Consider the following 22,541-nt stretch of genomic DNA (forward strand, 5'->3'; position numbering starts at 1 on the left):
TCTTTGCGTGCTTCCTTTCGTACGGCTTTTCGTTACGGGCTCTTTCTCTCAATATTTTTATCAAGACACATAATAAGAGCTACAATAAAAAAATCAAACGATTGTGTACGTGTGTCGGATACAATATCCGATCTATAGACAGTTACCTGTTATTTCACGGGAAAACTCTTTTGTTTGATTTTCATAACGATCTAAACCGATTTGTTACACACGGCTCAGACTACTGTACTCGCTGGCGGGTATAAGTACTCCGTTCAACCTTTGCTTTCTTTGCTTCCCTATTTCTGTTTGTATTTTTAGGTCCATATTTTTATTTTTAAATGTCAATCCAGCTTTACGTTTAGTTCTTATGTATGTGCTCTTTCCAACATTATACATTATACATTCCGGTGCTTTTTCATTATTTTTCGTGGCATTGTTGCTGCCAGAGACGGATATTTTCAAATCGTTGTCCAGGCACCGTTCCAAGGTCATTAAAAAAAACTAAAGGTAATTTATGTCTGACATTATATTGCCGTATATATTTTATTTACCCTCTTGATAGTCGCTATTATTTTCAGGAATTTTTTTAGTAGCTAAAATATTTTAATAAATATTAAAATTTTTAATTAAAAAAATTATTTTTTTAAATTTAACTATTTATAAAATCATTAGAAAATTTTTTTTAATTTTCAAGAACTATCTAGGGTATTGATTGAGAAATTCACAATATAACTTTGAAAAAAAAAAAAAATATATATATATATATATATATATATATATATATATATATATATATATATATATATATATATATATATATATATATATATAAAAAGGTGTTCCACTTTGTACCATCCTATTTCTCGGGCCGAGTTTCTTACATCTCGAAACAGACCAGCCGTAGAACTAAACAGTAAAATGACTCTGGGTAACAAAAAGCGATGCACAAAGTACTCGAAATAATTTCCTCGTATAGAAATACGTCTATACATAACTATTCGTACTTTGTGTAGGATAGTCAAAAGAAGTGAATAGAAATCTAAAAAAATCCACATTTATCTACATAAAAAAGCATCCCTTGAGTAAAGAAGCCTACGAGACCTACGCTATGAAATACTTAGGACTTGCTTTGTCCAACATCCAACTATCGATCAAACCCGAATAATCTTCCCAAACAGACTGCTCACCAGACTATATAATAATAGTGCAGCAGAACTATACCTGGAACTCCAAGAAAACTGTTCAGAAGAATTACACTCTAGCGAATGCATAATTAACCAAGAAGAATATTTATTGTAAAAAATTACTGATCGATTAAATTAAAAAAAAATTAATTTCATTTCAAGAAATTTATTTAAAATTTTTCTCTTGAATAAAATAAATTTTTTTTAATGTAAAAATTTATTATAAATTTTTTGGAGGTAATTTTGGGCGTAGATTTTTGATAAATCGGGGAGGGGTGTCGGTGCATCATATATTATATATCATATGCACATGTATATGGATGAGGAGGTAAGAGTGTACCAGTAGGGTGTAGGGTGGCAAATGCGGGACAGGGTACACATAAGTGAAACAGGATAAAATGAGTGAGAAAGTTTAAGTGCTGAAGAAGGAAGACTTGAAGCGGGTTGACGCGCCCCGGCGATTGGTTGACGACACCCTCTCGCGAGCACGTGGGCGTGCATACGTGTTGTGTATGCACGCCGTAGGAACTGCATGTATAATATTCTACACACGCTGCACTAGTATGTAATGACGTGCGCTTTGACACGTTCGTGCGCACGGCGCGATTTGAGAGAACGAGAACGAGAGCGAACAAGTAAACCAAGCAACCAGCAAGGCAGTCAGGCAGTACAGCCTGAAAAAAAAAAAAAAATAAAAATTAAAAAAAAAAAGAAAATAATAATGAAAAGGGAGAAAAGCTCGTGTGCTCGTATGCTCGGCAACCAGCCGGAGGGGTGGAAGTCATTCTCTTCTTCTTAGCCTTTGTTTACCTTGCCCGATCATTAAAATGGCTGCCATATCAGAGATTTCTCATTGGCTGACGGCGTCTACTTTACACCCCGTCGTACAATCGTCAACGACTTTTCCTATTCCTCTTACTGATGTTGATGCTTGGTGCTCATAATAACACACAACACGCAACACCATCCAGCCTTTTCACTGACTACCATCTCACGCTGCGAGGATATAAGCCTAGTCATCGAAAATATATTTATAATTTCAAACTACGCTGATGACAATCATCGACATCTGCTCTGTGCACACACAGAAAATAAATTAAGTTTAATCTAGTAAATAGTTTTTTAGAATTTTATCTTCTTGATTTAAATAAATAAAATTATTAAACTACACAGAAAAAAAATTGACTTCAATCAAGAGAAAAATTCTTAAACCAAGAAAAATTTCTTAGGTAAAGAATTTTTCTACTCAAATCAAGAAGATAAAATTCTTTAAAATTATTGACTTAATTCAAGTAAATTTTATTTAATTTAAGAATTTTTCATCTTGATTCAAGACAATAACAACTTAAAAATTATTTTCTTGGTTCAAGAATTTTTCGCCTTGATTCAAGTTAATTTTTTTTTTCTGTAAATATTGGTTTGCTCGGCTGTATATTGGTTATTGGTACACACAGTTTTTAATGTCTTGATATCTACAAGTCAGATCTTATGATACATCATGATCATGACTGAATAAAATTTTATAGAGATTATTCTCTAAGCAGAGATTTTCTTCCCATAATATAATAATAAGCGTCTTTATTAATATTATTATTAATATATTAGGATTGACCAACTAAACATACTTCCCATCGTTCTACTTATCAACAAACATATTTATAAACTCAAAATATGTACAGTTACAATTTGTAATAGCGATGGTTAATGGCAGTGATTTTAAAAATTTTATTGTTATTGATACGGGTAATATTGTGATTGATTTATAAATTACTGGGATGTATGCCGTGATATTAATCACAATAATTCATTTTTAAAATTTTAAATATGCATCGGCTGACTCCCACACGTTAATACTCAACTAATACTACAACGATACCTGCTCTAAAATTCCTTTTTAAATATATTTAAATACGATTACCCGGAGGAAAGAGGGAAAGGCTCTGTGTACACTCGGATTATACGCGATACTACGGTACAGAGTCGGTAATTAAATTTGATAAATTTATTTCCACTGAAAAAAATATACGTTAATTCCATTTCAGGCAAACGGATTTCGTTTTATTTTATTTCATTTTATTTTATTTATTTATTTTTAAATTACCATGTATATGTTTGGTGTACGACACATGTATCCATGTTGCGGTGATATATATTACGTCGGCCGCGTGTTTGAACTGCATTCCGAAATCAAGGCCTCTAACACCCGTCGTACTTTTTTTCTTTGTTAAAATGGAAAAAAAAAAAAATCTGGATGTTTTTTTCTTATAGAAAAAAAAAATTTTAAGATTAGTTGTTTTAAAAATTTTGCTACCAGGTAAAAGAAAATGGAGACGCTCCGGAATGGCTGCAAATTATTTTAAAATTAAGAAAAATTCGCAATAATATTTAAATAAAAATTTATGTAACGTTCAATTAAAAAAAAAAATAAAAACATTGAAAAGAAAAGCAAGAAATAGTGTCGGTATTTTTCAAAAAAATGCTTGCGCCTTAGTCTTGTTTTTTTCTTAGCGAATCGAGTCGACAGAAGGTCTCTCGTCGACGAAGAATAAGTAGCCAAGGCTCAGGAGAAAGATCCGTAGTGTCAAGTATGTATATGTATAGGGTCCGGGATCGGATAGGACGGAATTTAGCAAAATAACCAAACGGAGAGCGATTGTCTGTGTATAGATCGCCGCGTTACTTTATTCCGTGGGTATCCTATGACTATCGGCTAGGACTATCGCGGCTTGGGTGCACTTAATACAAGTAAGGTAGACGAATGCGAATGCGGAAAGGTGGACGGCCCGGACGAGTTCACGCAAACACTACACGTGTTACACGAATAGAATGAGAGCCGGGGACCAGGAGCATACACATAACACCGGCTCAATTCTCAATCCTCCTGGACTTACCTCTCTTATTCTCGTTTTGTGTCGACTGGTCGTCGCGACTTGGCAGGTAGTCACTCTCGATCGAATGCTTCTACTGCTATGCTGGTTTTGCTGGTGCTGTTAAGGGAACCAAATAGACGTTCACGTTTCTCTCCGTCACTCCGTCCAAACATTTTCTGAACCGTCATCATCTTTCTCTTTCCTTTTTCTATTCTTTTTTCGGAGAGAAGGTTCAACTCCACACATGCTCACTACACCTCGCATTCCTTTCTGCTGAATCGATAAATATATTTAATTATTAACATGGATAATACATGGAGATAAAATGTACCGGCGATGTTACACTACAAAAAGTAGTCATTACTATGCATCACGGTGACTAAAAACACCAATGATATTGTGTTGCTCGGTAAATTTTACTACTTTGCAGTTACAAGCCGGAATTATTTTAAGCTTAATCAAATTTTACTTTGATTCAAGCTAATTTGATAAAAAAAAAAAAAAAAAAAAGAATTACCGTGGTGTGCGATGCCGGAAAATGTTTGTTCTACAGGATTCAGCTGGATTATCAATTGTATTCTGGAAAAAAAAATAAATAAATAAAATAAAGTTACTTTAGTTAATAATAAATAAAAAAAAAAAAAAAAAAAGCGCTCTTGTTGAATTTATTATATTTGAAGGTGTACGATCCGTTGAATCGTTGGGCATGGCAGAGATTGGTGTGTCAAGTTTAGAATTTTTTTATGCAGGTGCTACAACACAGACTAGGGGGAGCTTAGTACAGAGGCCCGAAATCGAATGGGAATAGCAATACCACAAAGCGAGTTGCTTTGGGAAAAAAATAAAAGACGAAAATGATGGAATACGAAAGGGAGCAGTATTATATATGGCGTATAGCGTATAGGTAAAAACGCATGACGACCGGCGATGAAAGTGCCGGCTGACCAGCGCACGCCGCCCAGTAGAATAAAAGCCAAAAGGCAAAATAATAGGAGATAGAATAACTAAACCCAGAGATTCCAATATTTAAACGACGAAACTATGGACTGCTACGGACACTGAAATGCGGAATTGCTCAAAAAATACCGGGTCGCAGTCCGTTCGAGCATCCCAGACTGCTATTTTCAGTCGTAAAAATATACGTCTGTATCGCGAGTTTAGCCTGTGGCCTCTGGTAAAACGAACCGAATGCTCCTCTTCCGATTATCCATTAACGACGATTAGAGTTATTGTCTGGAGTCGCTCTAAGCTCGCTGGGATTTGGACGCCCCAAATTTTAACAACAACCCCAGTAGCCATGTATTCATCACCAATTCATATTCTGTTTTCTGTATTTTTTACTCCAAACTCTTCTTCTGTATTATATTTTTGCTTACTTCTGTCTATCCTCTTATTGCGAATCTCTGCCGCTGCATGGGAACAACAAAATCCTCCTGAGTGCTCGCCCTGCTAAAAATATTAATTTTTATTATCACCCATACATTCCTATCCCGCGACTACTTGGACTCTCAGCCAACCTAAAACTACTATATTTTATACATACCTATATGTATTTATATTATACATGCTGTATATGTGGTATTGTGTATGCCGTCGAGTCAGACTCGTTATTATTATTTTCCATCAACGGGCAGCGCAGAATAACTGCTATACTGGATTGCGGCCGCGTGAGAAATTATCTCAAATTCTCTCATCGTATTTTTATATTTTTATTTTATTTATTTGTTAGTATTTTTTTATTCTTCGTATATATATATATATATATATATATATATATATATATATATATATATATATATATATATATATATATATATTTATACTTTACTTTCTTATTTTCTTGAGCACGAGAGAGCGCAAACGGGATTCGGAAAGTACTTGCCCGCCGGCTATCGCTAGATAATGAGCATTTTAGTAATTATATACTGTATTTACATTTATTTTAATTCTCATTTTAATTTTCCATAAGCTTGCGCTCAATATTTATTTTAAACCCAGTAGATCAGAGTGTACCAGAACAAATATGACCACTGTCTAGGATCTTGTTATCAAATTTTAAAATACTAAAAGAGACAAAAAAAAAAAAAACAAGACACGGTGGTCTTCTTGAACAGGAAAATGTCTCAAGGCGTACGTAATTACCGAGGATAATTTTTTTCACGGCCACCTCATTGTTCGGTCATTGGGTCAGTAGGAATAGACCAGAACTCACATTTCTGTAAAAAATTATTACAAGGACGAATTATAGTTAAACTTGTAGAAGTTTAAGAATTTTCATCGGCTGGGTGCCCTTACAATTATTTTTATATATACTCACTACGTATTCCGATGGTTCAACCTTTAGATGTATATATACATATATACGGATAGGAATGATGATATGAAAAATCGAAGAATTATTTCATGGTTACATTCCTCGTGCTCAAAAGCCGACAAACGATGTAGCGTAAGGCTCATCTCGAATAATAGAATACCATTTGCCATTGTATATTCACTTTCTCATCCTCCTTTCACTGTACATTTAAATACTGCATATTATTAGTATTAATATATTTGTATTCATATTTGTAATTATTTTCGCACATTGTTATGTCATTAAAGATGGGGATTTAATCCTCGTCCTCAGAGTGACTCACACAATACAACTCTGTTAAATGAGTGTACTCTTGAAAAAAAAAAAAAAAAAAAAAAAAAAAAAAAAAAAAATGTGTTTCATTAAAATAATTTCGTTTGACGGAAATGCGATTGTACTCTTTGGTACTTATTTAATAAATGGTTTTTTAGAGTAAATACATACCCTTTTTTTTACTGAATAAATAATTAATTTTTTGTTTGCTCACAAAAGCATTTGCTTGCAACAATATTTTCTATAAAATCATAGAAACAATAATTGTTTTATCTTTTTAAAATCACATTTTTCACCGTCCGGAGATCTAGAAATGAATCACACAAATACCCAAAGGTCACAAAAAATATTATTCCTACGAAATATATTCAGTCGTCAGAGTAATTTTCATTTTAATGATATATCTGCATATATATGAAGAATAAAAACACCTCATATCAAATACTTGATACATCCTGATCCTGAATAACACGGCTAGTAATCACATAGTTGGAAACAATTTTTTTCGACCTTGGAATACGCAAACATATATTAATGGATTATAAAGGATTACTCTTCCTCAATGAAAAATTCTTGAATTCGCATTCTTTAGCATCAGTTGAGTATAGACTCCGTATGTTTGTCGAGGTCATACTAAACCCCATGACCTCGAACCGTGTAAACTCACTTCTTCTTTCTATTTATTTTATTACGGACTCCAACTCGGGTCTTTCTGCCGAACAAAGTAAAGTGACGGAGTTATAGAAAAAAAAAAAAAAAAAAACGCTCGAAAACTAATCCACTCGACTACAAAATTTATAATAAATGTATTTATAATAATACCTTATATTATATTATATTATTGACGATACTCGTAAATTTTTTCCCCTGGTATACTGGCATATATATGTACAACTATAGACATAGAACCTGGTCCTGGATCAGGTATAAGCCATACATAATAATAATAATAGACATATATATATATATGCATTGTGAAGATGAATCATTCGAGTCCGCTGAATGGACTAACTGCGTCTGACTGCGGAGCTAACAAAACTTGTTGAGTATAGGTACAGTCTTGTACAGCCGAACAAAAGATTCACCGCACCTGCCGAACACACTCTATTTCAGCTTTTACCTTTCCATCTGACTGTCTTCATAATCCCTATCCATACAAATATAAATTTTGAAAATATAAAAAAAAACTACAAATATGCTGAATGGATCAACAGGCTAAACTATAACTAATATTATATTAACCAAAAATCAAGTTTGATTTAACTACAAGGGCGAGTCGAGAAAGCAACTTTTGTCACTTATGGAGCCAACTTTTGTATACTTAGGATCTAAGCCACGCATATTTGCGTCTTTACTTATAAGCTTGATGCATTTTCTCAAAGTAAACCCTGTAAATATATACATTATTTTTTTAGCACTCACCACTCAATTCAGTCCTCCAACCACACAAAAGAGATTCACGTGAACAAATATTTGTGATGCACTTTCATTTCGTCACAGTGGTTAAGGTTTTACTCTACTTAAAGTTACCCTTACTTTGTATTATTTTTTTCAGCAATTCAGTGACAAACTTTAATACAATATACTGGAGACCTGGAATGTAAACAAACGTCGTAACATTAGTGAGATAAATTATTACCCAGTGACTTACTTACATAGAGATCTTTAAATTTTCAGCAAACTTTTCTTCACCAGACTTAAACCCTTTAGTTTTACAGTCTCATTTTTTATTTCTTCAGAGTATTTGGTCCTTTGGGCTGAGTGTAGGCAGGCGAGTGGTCTACTCCTCTCAACTCGTTTAATTCTCAACGGCGACCCGGGCCAACAGGCTCAGTACGAGATGTATATCGAACGGATCGAAGGTCAGCAATCGAGTATCTATACTACCGAGCTGCCCGAGTTTCTTTGAGAAAGATTTAAAGATGCTGGCTTAGGCTGGATGCTGTATACTGGTTTATCCAGAAACCGTGACTCGATTTTATTATTAAAAGTCTGACAACCAACCAATATTGTACACAATAGTAAGCTTAATCCCTTTAGCCATTCACATTTTTCTACCGGTGTGTCACTATTTTTTAACGGCGAGTCTATTAAAATGTACTTATGGTATATTCACCAGGACAATTCAATTTGTGAGCCTTTCTTATGGATAATAAATAAATTTTGCCAAATATCAATGGATATAATTCTTTTTTTGCTCCAAAATTTTTTCTGTAAAATTTAAGAATTTTTTTTACTAAAATAACAGAGGCAATTCTTTTGCCGTTTGTATCTCAATTTTTTGTAATTACTAAGTCTAGCAATTAACGTAAGATTAATGATTTTTAAATCACCTTTTTTTAGAGGAATTAGACCTCAAAAAAACAGTTTTCTTTAAAAATTTAGGCGACGGCTGACTAAATGTTCCGGTTTTTCGAACCCCTGCATTCAAGGCCCCATTTTTTCAGTCCATGGTCATGTTTCTCACTTGAGGATCAACTAAAATAATATTTAGAAATAATATATTATAAGCTTTTATACCCATGTAATTTCAATGATAAAAAAAAACAACTTTTTTTGGTAAATCCTGCTATGAATAATTTTTTTTTATAAGTCCCGTAGTTTCTAAGTTAGAAAGAAATAAATCTCCATATCAAATCTTTAATGATATTATTAATTGAGCATATCAAGCCTAAAAATTAAAAAAAATTTTCTTTATCAGCATCTGATCCAATTTACTATTAAAAAAAATCTTTAACTAATTTTTTCCAGATGCAATAAGCAATAAACAAATTTTTAATTTGGAAATTGAACATCTGCTTGTTATCTACTAATAAAAAAATTACTTAAAAAATTTTTTTTTAATTTTTACATGTGAAATTTTCATGGAATTTTGTTTGAAACTATTTATAATGTCTGACAAGTCATTGTAAGTATTAAAACCAAAACTAAAGCGGCATAGTACATCTGATATGTCAGCTAGTAAACAGCTAGCATGGAGAAAGAGAAGCTATGTACTAATATGTTTTACCCCGTACTCGGTAAAACATATAATAACAGACATACCTGGTACAGTATCCGCGAATAAGAGACAAAGAAAAAAGAGCGGTAGCGACGGTGCCCAGTTAAGTTCGATAGGTCTCGTCGTACGTTAGGCGAACTAATGACCAACATGACTGCGCCCGTGGGCTGATACCGGTTTTATTCGTCCAGCACCAGGATTCAAGTTCAGTCTCATTCTTAAACAATGCCCAAACATTTTATTCACCAGTTTCTGGTCTACGATCTGTAACATGGGCTGCAGACACGTTGTACTTCATATAATTGCATTTGAAACTGGAAAATAGAATTTTTTAATTAATTTAGCTGATATTTGATAATTTAAAAAATTTTTTTAACAAATAAATTATTGTAAAAAAAAAATTATTAAAAAAATTGACATGTAGAAATTTAAAAAAATTAAAAATACAATTTTTTACAAATTTCATTTTTAATTTATTAAAATTTCTACAAGTCCATTTTTTTAATAATTTTTTTTGCTATAATTTATTTGCTAAAAAAAATTAAAACAATTGTGAAGTGACAGCTAAATTTAATGTCATATAAATAAATGAAAAAAAAAAAAAAAAAAAAAAAAATAGAAATTATTTAAAAATAATTTTTTAGAACAAATTTAATGTGATAGTTAGCATAAAGTAAAACAAGATGGCGGAGTGAATATTTATTAATCCAGCTCTGGACAACAATGTAACTGTCAATGTCTTATAAAATACATATTCATAGAACCTGGAATCGTTTGCTGACGCATTATATATGCAAACGTTGATTGTATAATCTTTTATTGAAGATTGGTGGAACGCAGCGAGCTAATTGACTGCTAGCTCTGGCAGTTTACAGGGTAAAAGTTTAAAACGTGAGTGGTAAAGTATAAGAAAAAGAGTGGAGAATTGAGAATTGAGAATCGAGAGTAAGAGTTAACTCTGATGCCATGCTAGAGTCTGAGTTCTGACTGCATGAGTTTCTGTTAAGTCAGATACAGAGTCGAGAGTCGAGAGTGAGGGAAAAATTTTCAGTGTTCAGTACTTACTAGGTTCAGTTGTGCGAGCTCGAGAGAGAAAAAGAGAATAAACGTTTCCCCTTCCTTACTTTCTGCTTTTTCAAGCTTGGGTGAGTTCGTCAGCGCTCGGACTGACTCGGACCGTCTCTTCAGAGAGCGAACGCGCTTCGGGACTCGGCTGTGCTCGCTGTGCTGGCAGACGCGTACGCGACTTCGGACGGGCGACAACTTACACACTCTGCCGGGCGGTTTTAATATAACGTCAAACTTTATTAACGTGAAGTTGCCTTTAGTGAATTTAAATTTAAAATTTTGAATTTCAAATTTACCGCGTAATTATTTTTTGTGGTGCAGATTCATGAAAAGGGATTTTACGTTTTAGTTATTTTGTTAAATTGACGAAATGAACAGTACGAAACAGTACGAATGGATTTGGGAAGAAATATTGAATTAAAATCAGCGATCAGAGTGAAGAATTAGTGTGTAGGTGCTTGAGGTGAGTGAGGTGCTAGTTCACGCGTGTGAACGGAAGTTGAGAAACGAAAAATAAAAAATCTAAAAGTTAAGGGTGGGGGAGTGAAGGGCTTGTCTTGTTTCTCGGATAGTGTGAATAGCTGGTATGCTCTTTGGTGCCAAGTTAAAACTTGGATAATAATATAAAGGGAGAAGAGAGGAAGGTGGAAGAAATAAAAAGTAAAACAACTGGAGAATAGAGTGCAAAATCATGCCAACTGATCTTGGATACTAGCTTTTAAGTGTATGTGATTCTCACGGATTTAACGCGTGTTTGTCTCTTTATCTCCTCTTTTATTAAAGTTTAAGTAAAGTAAATTATTACTATTAAAACTATTGTTATTGTTGTTATGTTGTTATCGCAGTTGTAACTAATCTTATCTATCCTATCTAATTCAACAAGCAGGCTGACCGGGGAAATGCTAAGTACTACATATTTCCGGCATGTCGAGTCCAGCGATCACCAGTAAACGCTCCGCTGTGGTCATACCCATATCCAGCGAATCCTCGAGCGAGTTACAGTCCGAGATTGAATTTAGAAACACCAATTCAAATTACAATTCCGTTGTTCAGCTCCAGACTATGAATAATTCTGAAAACAAGACCAATGATAAACTCAGTGTCGGCAGTGAGGACTGGCAGTGAGAGAGAGAGCCCTGGGTGGGTCAGAAAAAGTTGGATTACTGTGAGAGTTATTATTATTTTATTGTTGTTATTATTATTATTATTATTATTATACTGTTGATATATATATATATATATATATATATATATATATATATATATATATATATATATATTTTTTTTTTTTTATCGGAATTTGGTACTTACTTCTGGTGTTTGTTGTAGAGTGCTAAGTGAATACACCGAGATTAAGATACAGCGGATACAGAGATAGATGTGGGAATAATCTATCTGCCAGTGGTGAAAAGTGCTGGTGGTTGTATATTGTGCTGTAGTTTATGGTGATAGCAGTGACACCAGAGGTGTGCGTGGTTTATAGCGGCAGCTTACTCGATTCTTATGATCCCTCGTCGTCGTCGCCGTCGTAATCATCGTAGGCTTTGTTACGATGGTTTCTCCTCCATCCTTCGTCACTCTGGTTTTGCTTGTATGCCTTCAGACGGTTTTACTCTCCACTGTCAGCAATTGCGCTAAAACCAGCAATATGTACTGGAATACGACCAACTCGATGTAAGTTTATCGAGATTTTTATTTATTGGGACTTTTTTATGGCAACTGTCGTTTTTTTTTTACGCTCCCGGTCACGGGAATTTTATTTATGTGATAAATTTTTTTTCGGATTCTTTTGAATATTTTTCTAAGCTCAAGAATTATTTTAAATATTTTAGAGTAATTTTTTTTTTTCTAATTAGAAAATTTCAATTTTTTTAAAAACAAACGTCTGTAAATTTATTTTTTAAGTGATTAAAAAATATGCATGTTAATATAAATTTAAAAATTCTTAATTTGCAATTTTTTTAATCATTAAAATTGTCTTACGTTTGCTAACATTTATTGAGCTGTCATAAAATATTTAAGAATTTTTTAAAATTATTTTAATGAATTTTCTGAAACACTCGGCAAATTTCTCTCACAGAGAAACAAAAGAAAAAAAAAGTAATTCAATCTCTCCTAACAATTAATTCCTCTGGAAAAAAATTCCAATGAAAGTAATTATCAGAGAGAATTAAAATAATCCACAAGAAGACTATAAACGTTCTGGATAATTTACAAAGCTATCACGTAACATAAATAAAGATATAAATGTTATATTATATTGTTTATATATAGAGAGATAAAGTAATGAGAATCGCGGTGACTTTAATGCTCGGAAAAACAGCTAAGCGTTCAGGTATATCTCCATTTTATTCTACAAAAGCGCTACAAGTTTTATCGTCATTCAATCTCGAATTTTTATGTTAAACAGTTAAAGTTAACATAAATATAAATATGAATGGTTGATATTAAGAAATAAATGTATAATGTATTTATATAAAATATAAAGGTACAATTATACAGCAAGTATGTATAGAGAGATATTTGATAAATTTTCTAAAAGTAAAAGCTTGAGCAGTACTTGATGGCTCTATTTTCCATCTCCCATCTACAATCTGTCGATAGTAATTTATAGACGAAGCCTGAGCATTAAATCAGTAGTGTCTGAATTATTTTTGTGTGGTCCTCTTATAGTTATCTGCTCGCCCACAATCTAATACCGGAAGCAAAATCGTAACGGGAGTACACGTACTAATATTTTATAAAATGTAATACACGGCACACTTGAACCAAATACTAGTTACCAGTTATAGTTATATCTAAAAGTTACGAGACCGTTCCATAGATCACTTGTTATCGCTCATTTCATCTTTATATATTTAAAAACTAAACATTGTCGATATAATAAAACACATGAATTTTCTAATTATATTTTTAGTTACGCGAACGTGACATACGGGTTTTCTCTATATAATTTAAGTAGAAAGTCGCTTTAACCTTTTTAGATCTACCCCATTATGTTTGACACGATAATAATATATTTCAATTTTATAATTTGTATCAAAACATGTAGTTATTTGTATCACACGCTCATTGTTAGTTTACTCGTTCCACCTTTTTTCTGACAGTCATCCTCAAATTTCGTGACACCTTCAAATTAAATGAGATAATTGTGATAAAAACTCCGATCGACAAAATTATTTTAAATGTGTATATACTTAAGTATATCTCACATTTTAAATTTAACATTTTAAATTAGCCGTAAGTAAAGGTAAAAGCCTGTTTTTTTTTTCTCAACATTTTTTTTTTCTTACACAACTTATCATTTTTTTCTTATTTTTTCATACAACTTTTAAGAGCTCGCAAAAACGAATTTCCACCGGCAAATAGGTCAAGCCGTTAAATTTTCCTATTGCTCTCGGTGTACAGCGTTTATACTTAGAAAGCAATTGAGACTATCGGGATCGGGATTGTGAGCTCGAGGCATCGTCTCGAAACTACCATTATGTAAAAAGCATAAAACTCTCCTCGGTCCGGTCCGGTATGGTATGGTATGATATGATATGCTCGATCTCCCCTAAAGACGGGATTGGGATTAATAATTCAAAAAAGTTCATTGTACTGCACCCTTGAATCTCCTAGAGTAAAATCTGTAGAATCATTTCTCTTTTATTTTTTAGGTTCATCATGACCATGATTATGATTATGATTATTATTATTATTATTATTATTATTATTATTATTATTATTATTATTATTATTATTATTATTATTATTATTATTATTATTATTATTATTATTATTATTATTATTATTATTATTATTATTATTATTATTATTATTATTATTATTATTATTATTATTATTATTATTATTATTATTATTATTATAATGCATGAAGACCCAAAGCAGGCTGTTAATTCATTTTCATTATTTTTTACTTATCATCCTAAATAAATTAGAGATTCCCTATTAAATAAATTCGATAAAGATGGAGATGGAGCTCTCATCTGTCAAGTGAAATACAAAAAGCCCGGTTTTTCTAATCGAATAATTGATTATTATTTGTGAGAAGTAGACTCAAGACTCAAATAAATTATCCTAATGGACGTGCTCAGGTCCTCTCTGATGATACGCATTTGTACCGTTATCCACATGTGTATATATTTTATATATAAATATTATCTGCTCTGAAAGGTCTACACTCATGTGCGTAAGTAACGTACAGGTATAACGCAAATGTTTCGTTTGGAAATATTTTTTCTTACGAATTTGGACGTGGACCATATCTCATAAAAGAGGTAACCCCCTAAGGGCCCGATGGAATACAGTCGCATATCGCTGGTCGCCGATGCGAACATTAACCGCTTCCTTGTTCATTCTGGCATCAACCACTCCAATCGACGAAACGGCCCCACGATCCACCTTGAGGACGAGATCCTCTGGGTTCTGGGCTCTGGTCTCGGGTCCCTGCATCCGCAACTCCTCTCGAGACTTAACTGAGACTACATGATGTTACACCTCGGCCAGACATTTTTCACCGGTTCTTTTAAACCTGCTTTGAAACAGTTGTTATTTATCACGAGATCCATCATCACTATACCTACATTTCTTCCGGGTCTGATCGTATACACGCTTTTAAAAAATGAAAAAATTCAAGCTTTTTTTTTTTTTTTTTTTTTTATGTATACGGCATTATACCAACACCCTTCATTTTTACTACATTAAATTAATCATTTTTCGAAATTTATCCGCCTTATTCTCATCTTCAGGCTCATTCGCGTTCGGGCTACGGCTCGCTCTTCGTTTTCATCTTCATCTTCATCTTACTCAAAGTACTTATGTACAATCCATGCTATTATCTGATCCAATCATTTTGGGTTTTTATTATTTATCGAGGATTTCACCTGTTTATTCGACAAAATTCAAACTGGAGTGCTACATCAAGGGATAAAGAACAGTTTGATTTTTCGAGGTTTTAGGGTAAATTTTAATATTTTAATTTTCAGAGAAAAAAATTTGAAATTTTATTGTTTCAAAATAAAACTTTTATAAATTGTATAAAAATTAATTTTCAGATTTACTTTTTACTTGAGTAAATTTTTTTGGTTCAAAAATTTTTCTCTAAAATCAAAATTAATTTTTTATCAATTTACTTTGTAAAAGTAATATTTTAAAATTGTAATTTTCCAAATTAGTGCTCTGAGCGTGTAATTATTAAAATTTCCCTTAAAAATACTTCAAAATTCCTCAGCTTAAAAAATTTATAAATTATTTAAAAACACCTCTTAATTATTTTAATAGTCAAAATGACTTTTTACAACTTGAAATCGTTGGAATATTTTCAAAATTTTAATCTAAAACCTTCAATAAGATAAAAATATTGTCTTAGATAATAAAAAAAATTTTTAAATACTCAAAAAAAAACCATAAAACCATAAAGTACCTTATAAAAGATTGAAATAAAACAAAAAAAAAACCACGAAAATACATTAGGAAAGATCAAAGTCCGGTATAAAGTTCCGAAATCCATAAAAAACCAAAACACGTTAAATTACTTGAATCATCATCGTAATTAATAATAAGTGTGTTTGTAGTGTGATCCTTGAAACGTACCGATTTTAGATTTGTCACGTTTTTGATGTTGAGTAATGTGAGTTGTTGTGATGATTGCTGTCACGGGCGAGCAACCAAACATTAGCCATTAAAAGTGAGTCTGAGCAAGAGCATATACCTATATAATAACACGACGTAGAGCAATAAAAAATAAAATAGCTCAGGAACAACAAGAGCTAGATTACGTATGGAGGGCATAGGCAATTTACAAGAGGTTTACTTTCAATTATGGGATATTTAGCCAGCAAGAAAATGGACTAGGAAAAAGAGAGTAGAGGACAGATGTCGGTTGCTCTTGGAGAAAAAAATCTGTAAAAAAGAAACAGCTGCTCGTCACATACCCCACTAATACCAATACACCTCCTTAAATATCTTTCATACATAAATACATTTATACATTTATACATTTATACATTTATACATTTATACGTATAAATAGGTGCCTACATGCTCATATATATAGTAATGTACGGTTGAGTTATGTTATGATTCTATACGCCAACGCTGATGATTCCGACAATGTAAAACGTGTCAAATATTTTTTCTATTATTATTTAATAACGCGTTTTTAGCCTAACCATTAGTTGCTGTTATAAATATTGCTTTTTTATTGAGTACTTAAAACAATAAATATTAAATAATTATATTCTTAGCTATTTTACTAACTAAGCAATCTTGGAGTAGAGCTAAACGTTGTTATTTAAAGGCTAAATAAAATTAAAGCTAAAGCTACGGTTAGTTATTCCTGTTAGATGTCCAACAAAAGTTTATTCTCTGTATAATTCTCCGAGCAAGGTTGTTTTTACTTCGTTTAAAAGAGTAAATTACATTTACAAGTTGTAAACATAAATATTTAACGTTAATGGGGGTTCACGACCTTGGGCCTAAACTCTCCGACTCTCGGTACACTCGGTCACATTTCTTAGGCTTTCCTTTTTATTTATATTCCGGAGCAAGACCCGGCTCGGCTCCCTTTTGGTTATACTTATGCTTTCTATTGCTTTTACAATTACCATTCACTACAAATGTTATTTTTTGTCTCCTTTTTTTTCGGGTTTTTATTCTCTATTCCTGTCTATTTGGTGGCATGACGCATATCCTTCTCGAGTTCCCGATCTATAAACATGGCGTCATTTGTAAACCGAGGTTACACTAGACATTTGACTCGAGTTCATTCGACTGCGAATTCCGATTCTCACACAACTTGCAAATTTACGTTTACGCTCTACAGCTGGTTTTTTACTTTTTGTAATATTTTATTTGATAACTAGTTTTCAAATAGAAAAAATTTTTATAAACTATATTTAGATATTAAAAAGTTCTATTCGGTCACACCTGACATAGATAGATAAATTTTTTACAAATATAGAGAAAAAAAATAGATATTAAAGTTGAAAGCAATTTTTTTTTAATTTCTTAACTCCAAAAAAAAAAAAAAATATTAAAAGTGGACAAATTATAATTTCAATTAAAATTCAAATTTTTTGTGATAAAAAAAATTAATTTTTATCATTAAAAAAAAATAGAAAAACTTAATTTATTGATTATAGAATTTTTTTTATTAAAATCAAGACTTAATTTTCTTGCTCGAAAAATTTTTCTCTTAAATTAAATTAAACTTTTTTTTTTTTTCAATATGTGGAACTAAATACACAAACTTAAAATTTCTTGCGACATAAAACCGGCTGTGACCGATAAATTAAAAAAACAATCTCGAATAGCCTAAATTTTCCTACTTTAAAATCTATTGAAAACTCCGAAAGCCTGCCAGCAATTGTATTTTCGCAACACTCTTGAATCTTTCAAAAGATTATTGATTATATAATTCATTTCGAGCATGAAAAACATACAATAAGAGGATAATAAAAGAAGAAATAGATGCAAGTAAACATACCAAGCGAAGGAGAATATATTTATGTATTTATATATATAATAATATAAGAACCGGACTAAAAACGAATCGTCGAGGAGAACTATTCGTTTTTAAATTCTTAAGGATTCGGGTACCTGGGAACTTACACCTATATAATCAGCCGAGTCATTTTTTGTAGTATTCCTCCTGTTGCTCCGAAGGCAACCCGAAGAGATGAGGAATCTCCGGTGTTGGTGTTGGGTGTGTGGGACACGGCGATATAGAAAACGTTAATACATATCAGAATGAAGAATGACGGAGATAAAGAATGAAGATGAAGGGGGAGTAGAATACTATACAATCTAGGGAATGAAATAATAAAATAAAATAAAATAAAATAAAATAAAGGAAGAGATGAAGGTGGATGGGAGGATAACTACAAAAGCGGGTGTAGTTAACTGTGTTTAGTTGTAGTAGTATTATATGCTATTAATAATAGCAGTGTAGTAGTCGTAGTATCATTCAAACGTCTACAAGTCTACATCCTTCCGAGCGATCGTGATCAAGTCTACCTACGGCTCTTCCAGGTATACGGGTCCATACAGCATATACCTGAGCCAACAGCTCCAGCGAACCTGGAGGTTGCACAGCAGGATAAACTATAGCGGAATTTTTACCCGCTACTCGCTCGAATAACACCAGATATCAAATCCCCAGTCAGATCCATTTTATTCGTACGACACTTGGGACCGACAAACGTCAGCTACTAATTTTATTTTGACCTTTTATTCGAGATCGGGTGATTGATAATTTTAACTATTGTACACCGGGCCAGACAAAGCGTTAATTTATTATCATTATCTCAGATTTTGCTTGTGAGATTCGAATTCTTGTTTTCGGTATTCAAAATAGACTACTTTAATTATTAACTATAACTGTATTTAAATAGAAATTTTAGGTGAAATGGATAAAAGATTTTTTTTTAATGATTAAATTTTTTTTTTTAAATTATATTTAATCAAAAATTTGCATTTTAAACTTTTAAAAATTTTTCTTATGACCTTCTAATTGGAATTATGGCTAAATAAAAGGAGATACAAGAAAATTAAGGACCTTTTAGGCAGGTTATTAAATAAAAATCCAATAAAAAAAATCTCTTATGATTTTTTTTTTATATTTTCAATATTTTGATTTTAAACTATTGAATAAAATTTTTGATTAAAAAAATTTTTTTTTTTTGATTTTGAAATTGAAATTAATATTTCAATTCCAAACATTTAAAAACTATCTAACAAAAAAAAAATATTTATATCAGATTTATTCTAATTTTTCATAATGGCGGACTGTGAATCGTTTATACGTTTGTTCTTCTTATAATTCACCCTCGGTAAAGTCAGCCTTGTAGATCCCGGGCGATGTGTAAACTACTGACAATAAAAAATTACACGTTTCAAATCGTTAGCTCCTAATTTATTTCATTGTAATTACGAGTAAGTATGTAATACATTAGTCCCAACAATTATTAGATACACACATACATAATTTCGGTAGTCGTAAAGCCTTGAACAAATTACCCAAGAGCACATGTGTTATTTTCTTTGTTTTATTATTTACAAAAAAGTTTTTCGTGTCAGTTAACGTTAACATGGTATGTGGAAAAGTTTGAGTTCATCCGTCGCAATGTGGGCCGGCTTAAATAAATAAACTCTTGAATAATTTAAAAAGATAAAAATTTTTTAGACTTTATTTTTAGGTCTAAATCAATTGTTGAGTGTTTTCCTTGAAATATTACCAAGCAAAAGAGTATTAAAGCGTACAATGGGACGATAACTCGACAAAAACAGAGATGAGAGGAAAATGTTAGTAGATATTGTTCGGCACAAAGATAGAACAGATAGAAGAGATGAACATTACAGACAGGCAGACAGACAGACAGACAGAGATTTGTGTTTATGATGTAGGTGCTGTTCAATGCCGGATTCCCTGATGAGAAAGGATCAAGGTCCACCATGTGACGTATTAGTACAGGAAAACAACCATCACAAAACAATCGGCTAGATGTTGTTGTATGGACTAAAGACCGAACCGACCTAGGGCGAGCCCTAAGAAAATACAAGCCCTGTTTTATGTCCCTGTAACTTGGTTGGATATTTTTACACAAATCTACTTGTCAAACCTGTAAAGACTGAGAATATTTTATTTTACTTTACGCTTTTAGGAATTTATTTTTCAAGTACTTTTGTTAAAAAAAAAAATACAACTAATATTTTTATTGGCCTATTTGTTGGCTTTAGTTGAGTATTGTGGTCTAAATAACTTTTTTTTTTACTATTTAAAATTTCCAAATAGAAATCTCATTGGGTAAATCGATTTCCGTCGGTGTAATAATTAAACAACCTCTTAAATATTGCCTGAATAATTAATAAACGAATACTTTAAGTGAAAACCAACTGAGTAAAAAATAAATGCTCCTAACGGGGGCGTGATGCATTTTTTACAAAAACTGAGTGAATTAAATTAATAATATACACTCGATTTATTTTAAAAAGTACTTTTAATGTTATAAGCATAAGACATTTTTTGACAATTTTTAGCTTGAATAATTAATTATATACTGACAAAAAAATTAACTAAATGTGAAAAAAAAATTTTTTAACCAAAAATATAATTTTGAAAAGTATAATAATTTTTTTTTTTTAACTATATTGATTTTAATAATAATAATAATAATAATAACAATCAAGAAAAAAATTTTTGAACTAAAAAATGATTTTAAAAATTTTAATTACATTTAATAAAAATAAAAAATATTACATTTTTTTAAATTTAAATATTTGTTGTTTTTATTAAATGCAATTAAAATTTTTAAAATTATTTTTTAGTTCAAAAATTTTTTTCTTGATGATTATTATTAAAATCAAGACAATTAATTTATTCAAAATAATTTTTTTCATCCAAATTTTTTCTCTTAATTCAAATTAATTTTTTTATTGTACAAGATTATTATTATTATTATTATTATTATTATTATTATTATTATTATTAAAATCTATATAGTTTAAATTAAAAAAAATTTATATAAGCCGACAAAAATTTTATAATTTAAAAATATTTCAACTTAAATCAAGACGATTAATGATTTTTTTAATTCAAATAAATTTTTTTCCGTGTATACACTAATACTATAAACGCTTAAGGTTCAATTCAAGTACAAATATGACTGAGAATAATTTTTTTAGTCATGAAGCAAAGCGGTTGTCGTCGTTCGTCGCGTGTTGCCCATTACACGCGAATACAAGCCCGAATAATAAAAGTGTTCGGATAAGCGTAAGTGTAAAATAGAAGAAGATCCAGCTAAACAAAACTCGTAACATAACTACGATACTCGTGTTCATGGGTATGATATGAGTGTGTTGGGTGTTGTTGGGTGTGTATCGCGCTGGTTGCTTATTACTCCTCCCTTTTCACGCGGGCTCTTTGACGCCAACTCTATGTCGGCTTTGATATTCCTGCCAGAATATATCCTCGTTGCCCGTCGCCACGCTCAGTCTAGCACACAACTCCCATCCAAGATCTTCCTTCATATCACTCGTGTTATTTTTTATTTCACATTATAATATACAATATAAGTTATTATATTATATCCTCCTTTTGATTTAACTTTTCGTATTCGTATTTCTTCCCGCTCCAGCCTTAGTCTTCCGCTATAGCCTGTAATGGATAAATTATGCATCTTCTGTTAGTTAATTACACAAATTTTTGTCATCTCTTTAAATTAATAAATTTATCGCCGCTTAACGTTACGGTAAATCCACTAGCCTTCTTTTTAAATCAAGGATTTAAATTTCCTAATCGAAAGGCTGGAGGCTCGCTCGCTCATTTCTTCTTTTATCTATTTTTTTAATTTAAAATCCACCGTGTAGCGCATTTCCACGGAGCACGCCCACTTTTTCGATATTTCAATTTGGGCAATTCATCAGAGGACGTCTGGACCTAAATTGGAGCATATATCTATCGGTAGTCCAATTACCGGGACTTTGTATGTATATCTACCATCAAAGTAGGTGCCAACGCGAATTCAAATGACAAAGCTCCATTTAGTTATTCAAATACGGCATTACTGGACAAAAATACATTTATTCCACGGAATAATCAGAAAAAAATTTTTTTTTAATCCATTCAAGCATCGTAATAATTCTTTTTTTTTTTTTTTTGTTTGCAATGTGAAAATTATTTATCAATAATTCAATTTTGAAAGAAGAAATTTATTTTTCACTCAAATTTTATCAAATTTATTTAATAATAAAAATTATTTGATTTAATTTAAGAAATTTATGAATTGAATAAAAAATTATTCACTGTA

The 22,541-nt window shown here is 31.6% G+C and overlaps 1 protein-coding gene across 11 annotated transcripts in view; it reads left to right on the top strand.

Annotated features, from left to right (window-relative positions):
- Ephrin (ephrin) overlaps positions 1-22,541 on the top strand; it is a 261,021-nt gene that overhangs the window by 224,664 nt on the left and 13,816 nt on the right. For 2 of the 11 annotated variants that reach the window (XR_012479987.1, XM_074249809.1), the window contains exons 1-2: positions 10,719-11,896; positions 12,061-12,405. The exons of 2 other annotated variants lie outside the window; for them this stretch is intronic. Coding sequence is in view for 8 of the 9 variants with exons in the window: in XM_074249809.1 (XP_074105910.1) it covers positions 12,284-12,405 (122 nt within the window). In the remaining variant the exon portion in view is untranslated. Of the gene's footprint in view, positions 1-10,709; positions 11,920-12,060; positions 12,406-22,541 lie in introns of those variants that run through there. 7 more of the 11 variants (XM_074249848.1, XM_074249840.1, XM_074249835.1 and 4 more) reach the window with 7 other exon arrangements.

This window comes from Cotesia typhae, unplaced genomic scaffold (genome assembly GCF_013202065.1).
Source record: "Cotesia typhae breed Kobodo isofemale line unplaced genomic scaffold, CoteBio_Ctyphae contig_119, whole genome shotgun sequence".
NCBI classification, from domain to species: Eukaryota; Metazoa; Arthropoda; class Insecta; order Hymenoptera; family Braconidae; genus Cotesia; species Cotesia typhae.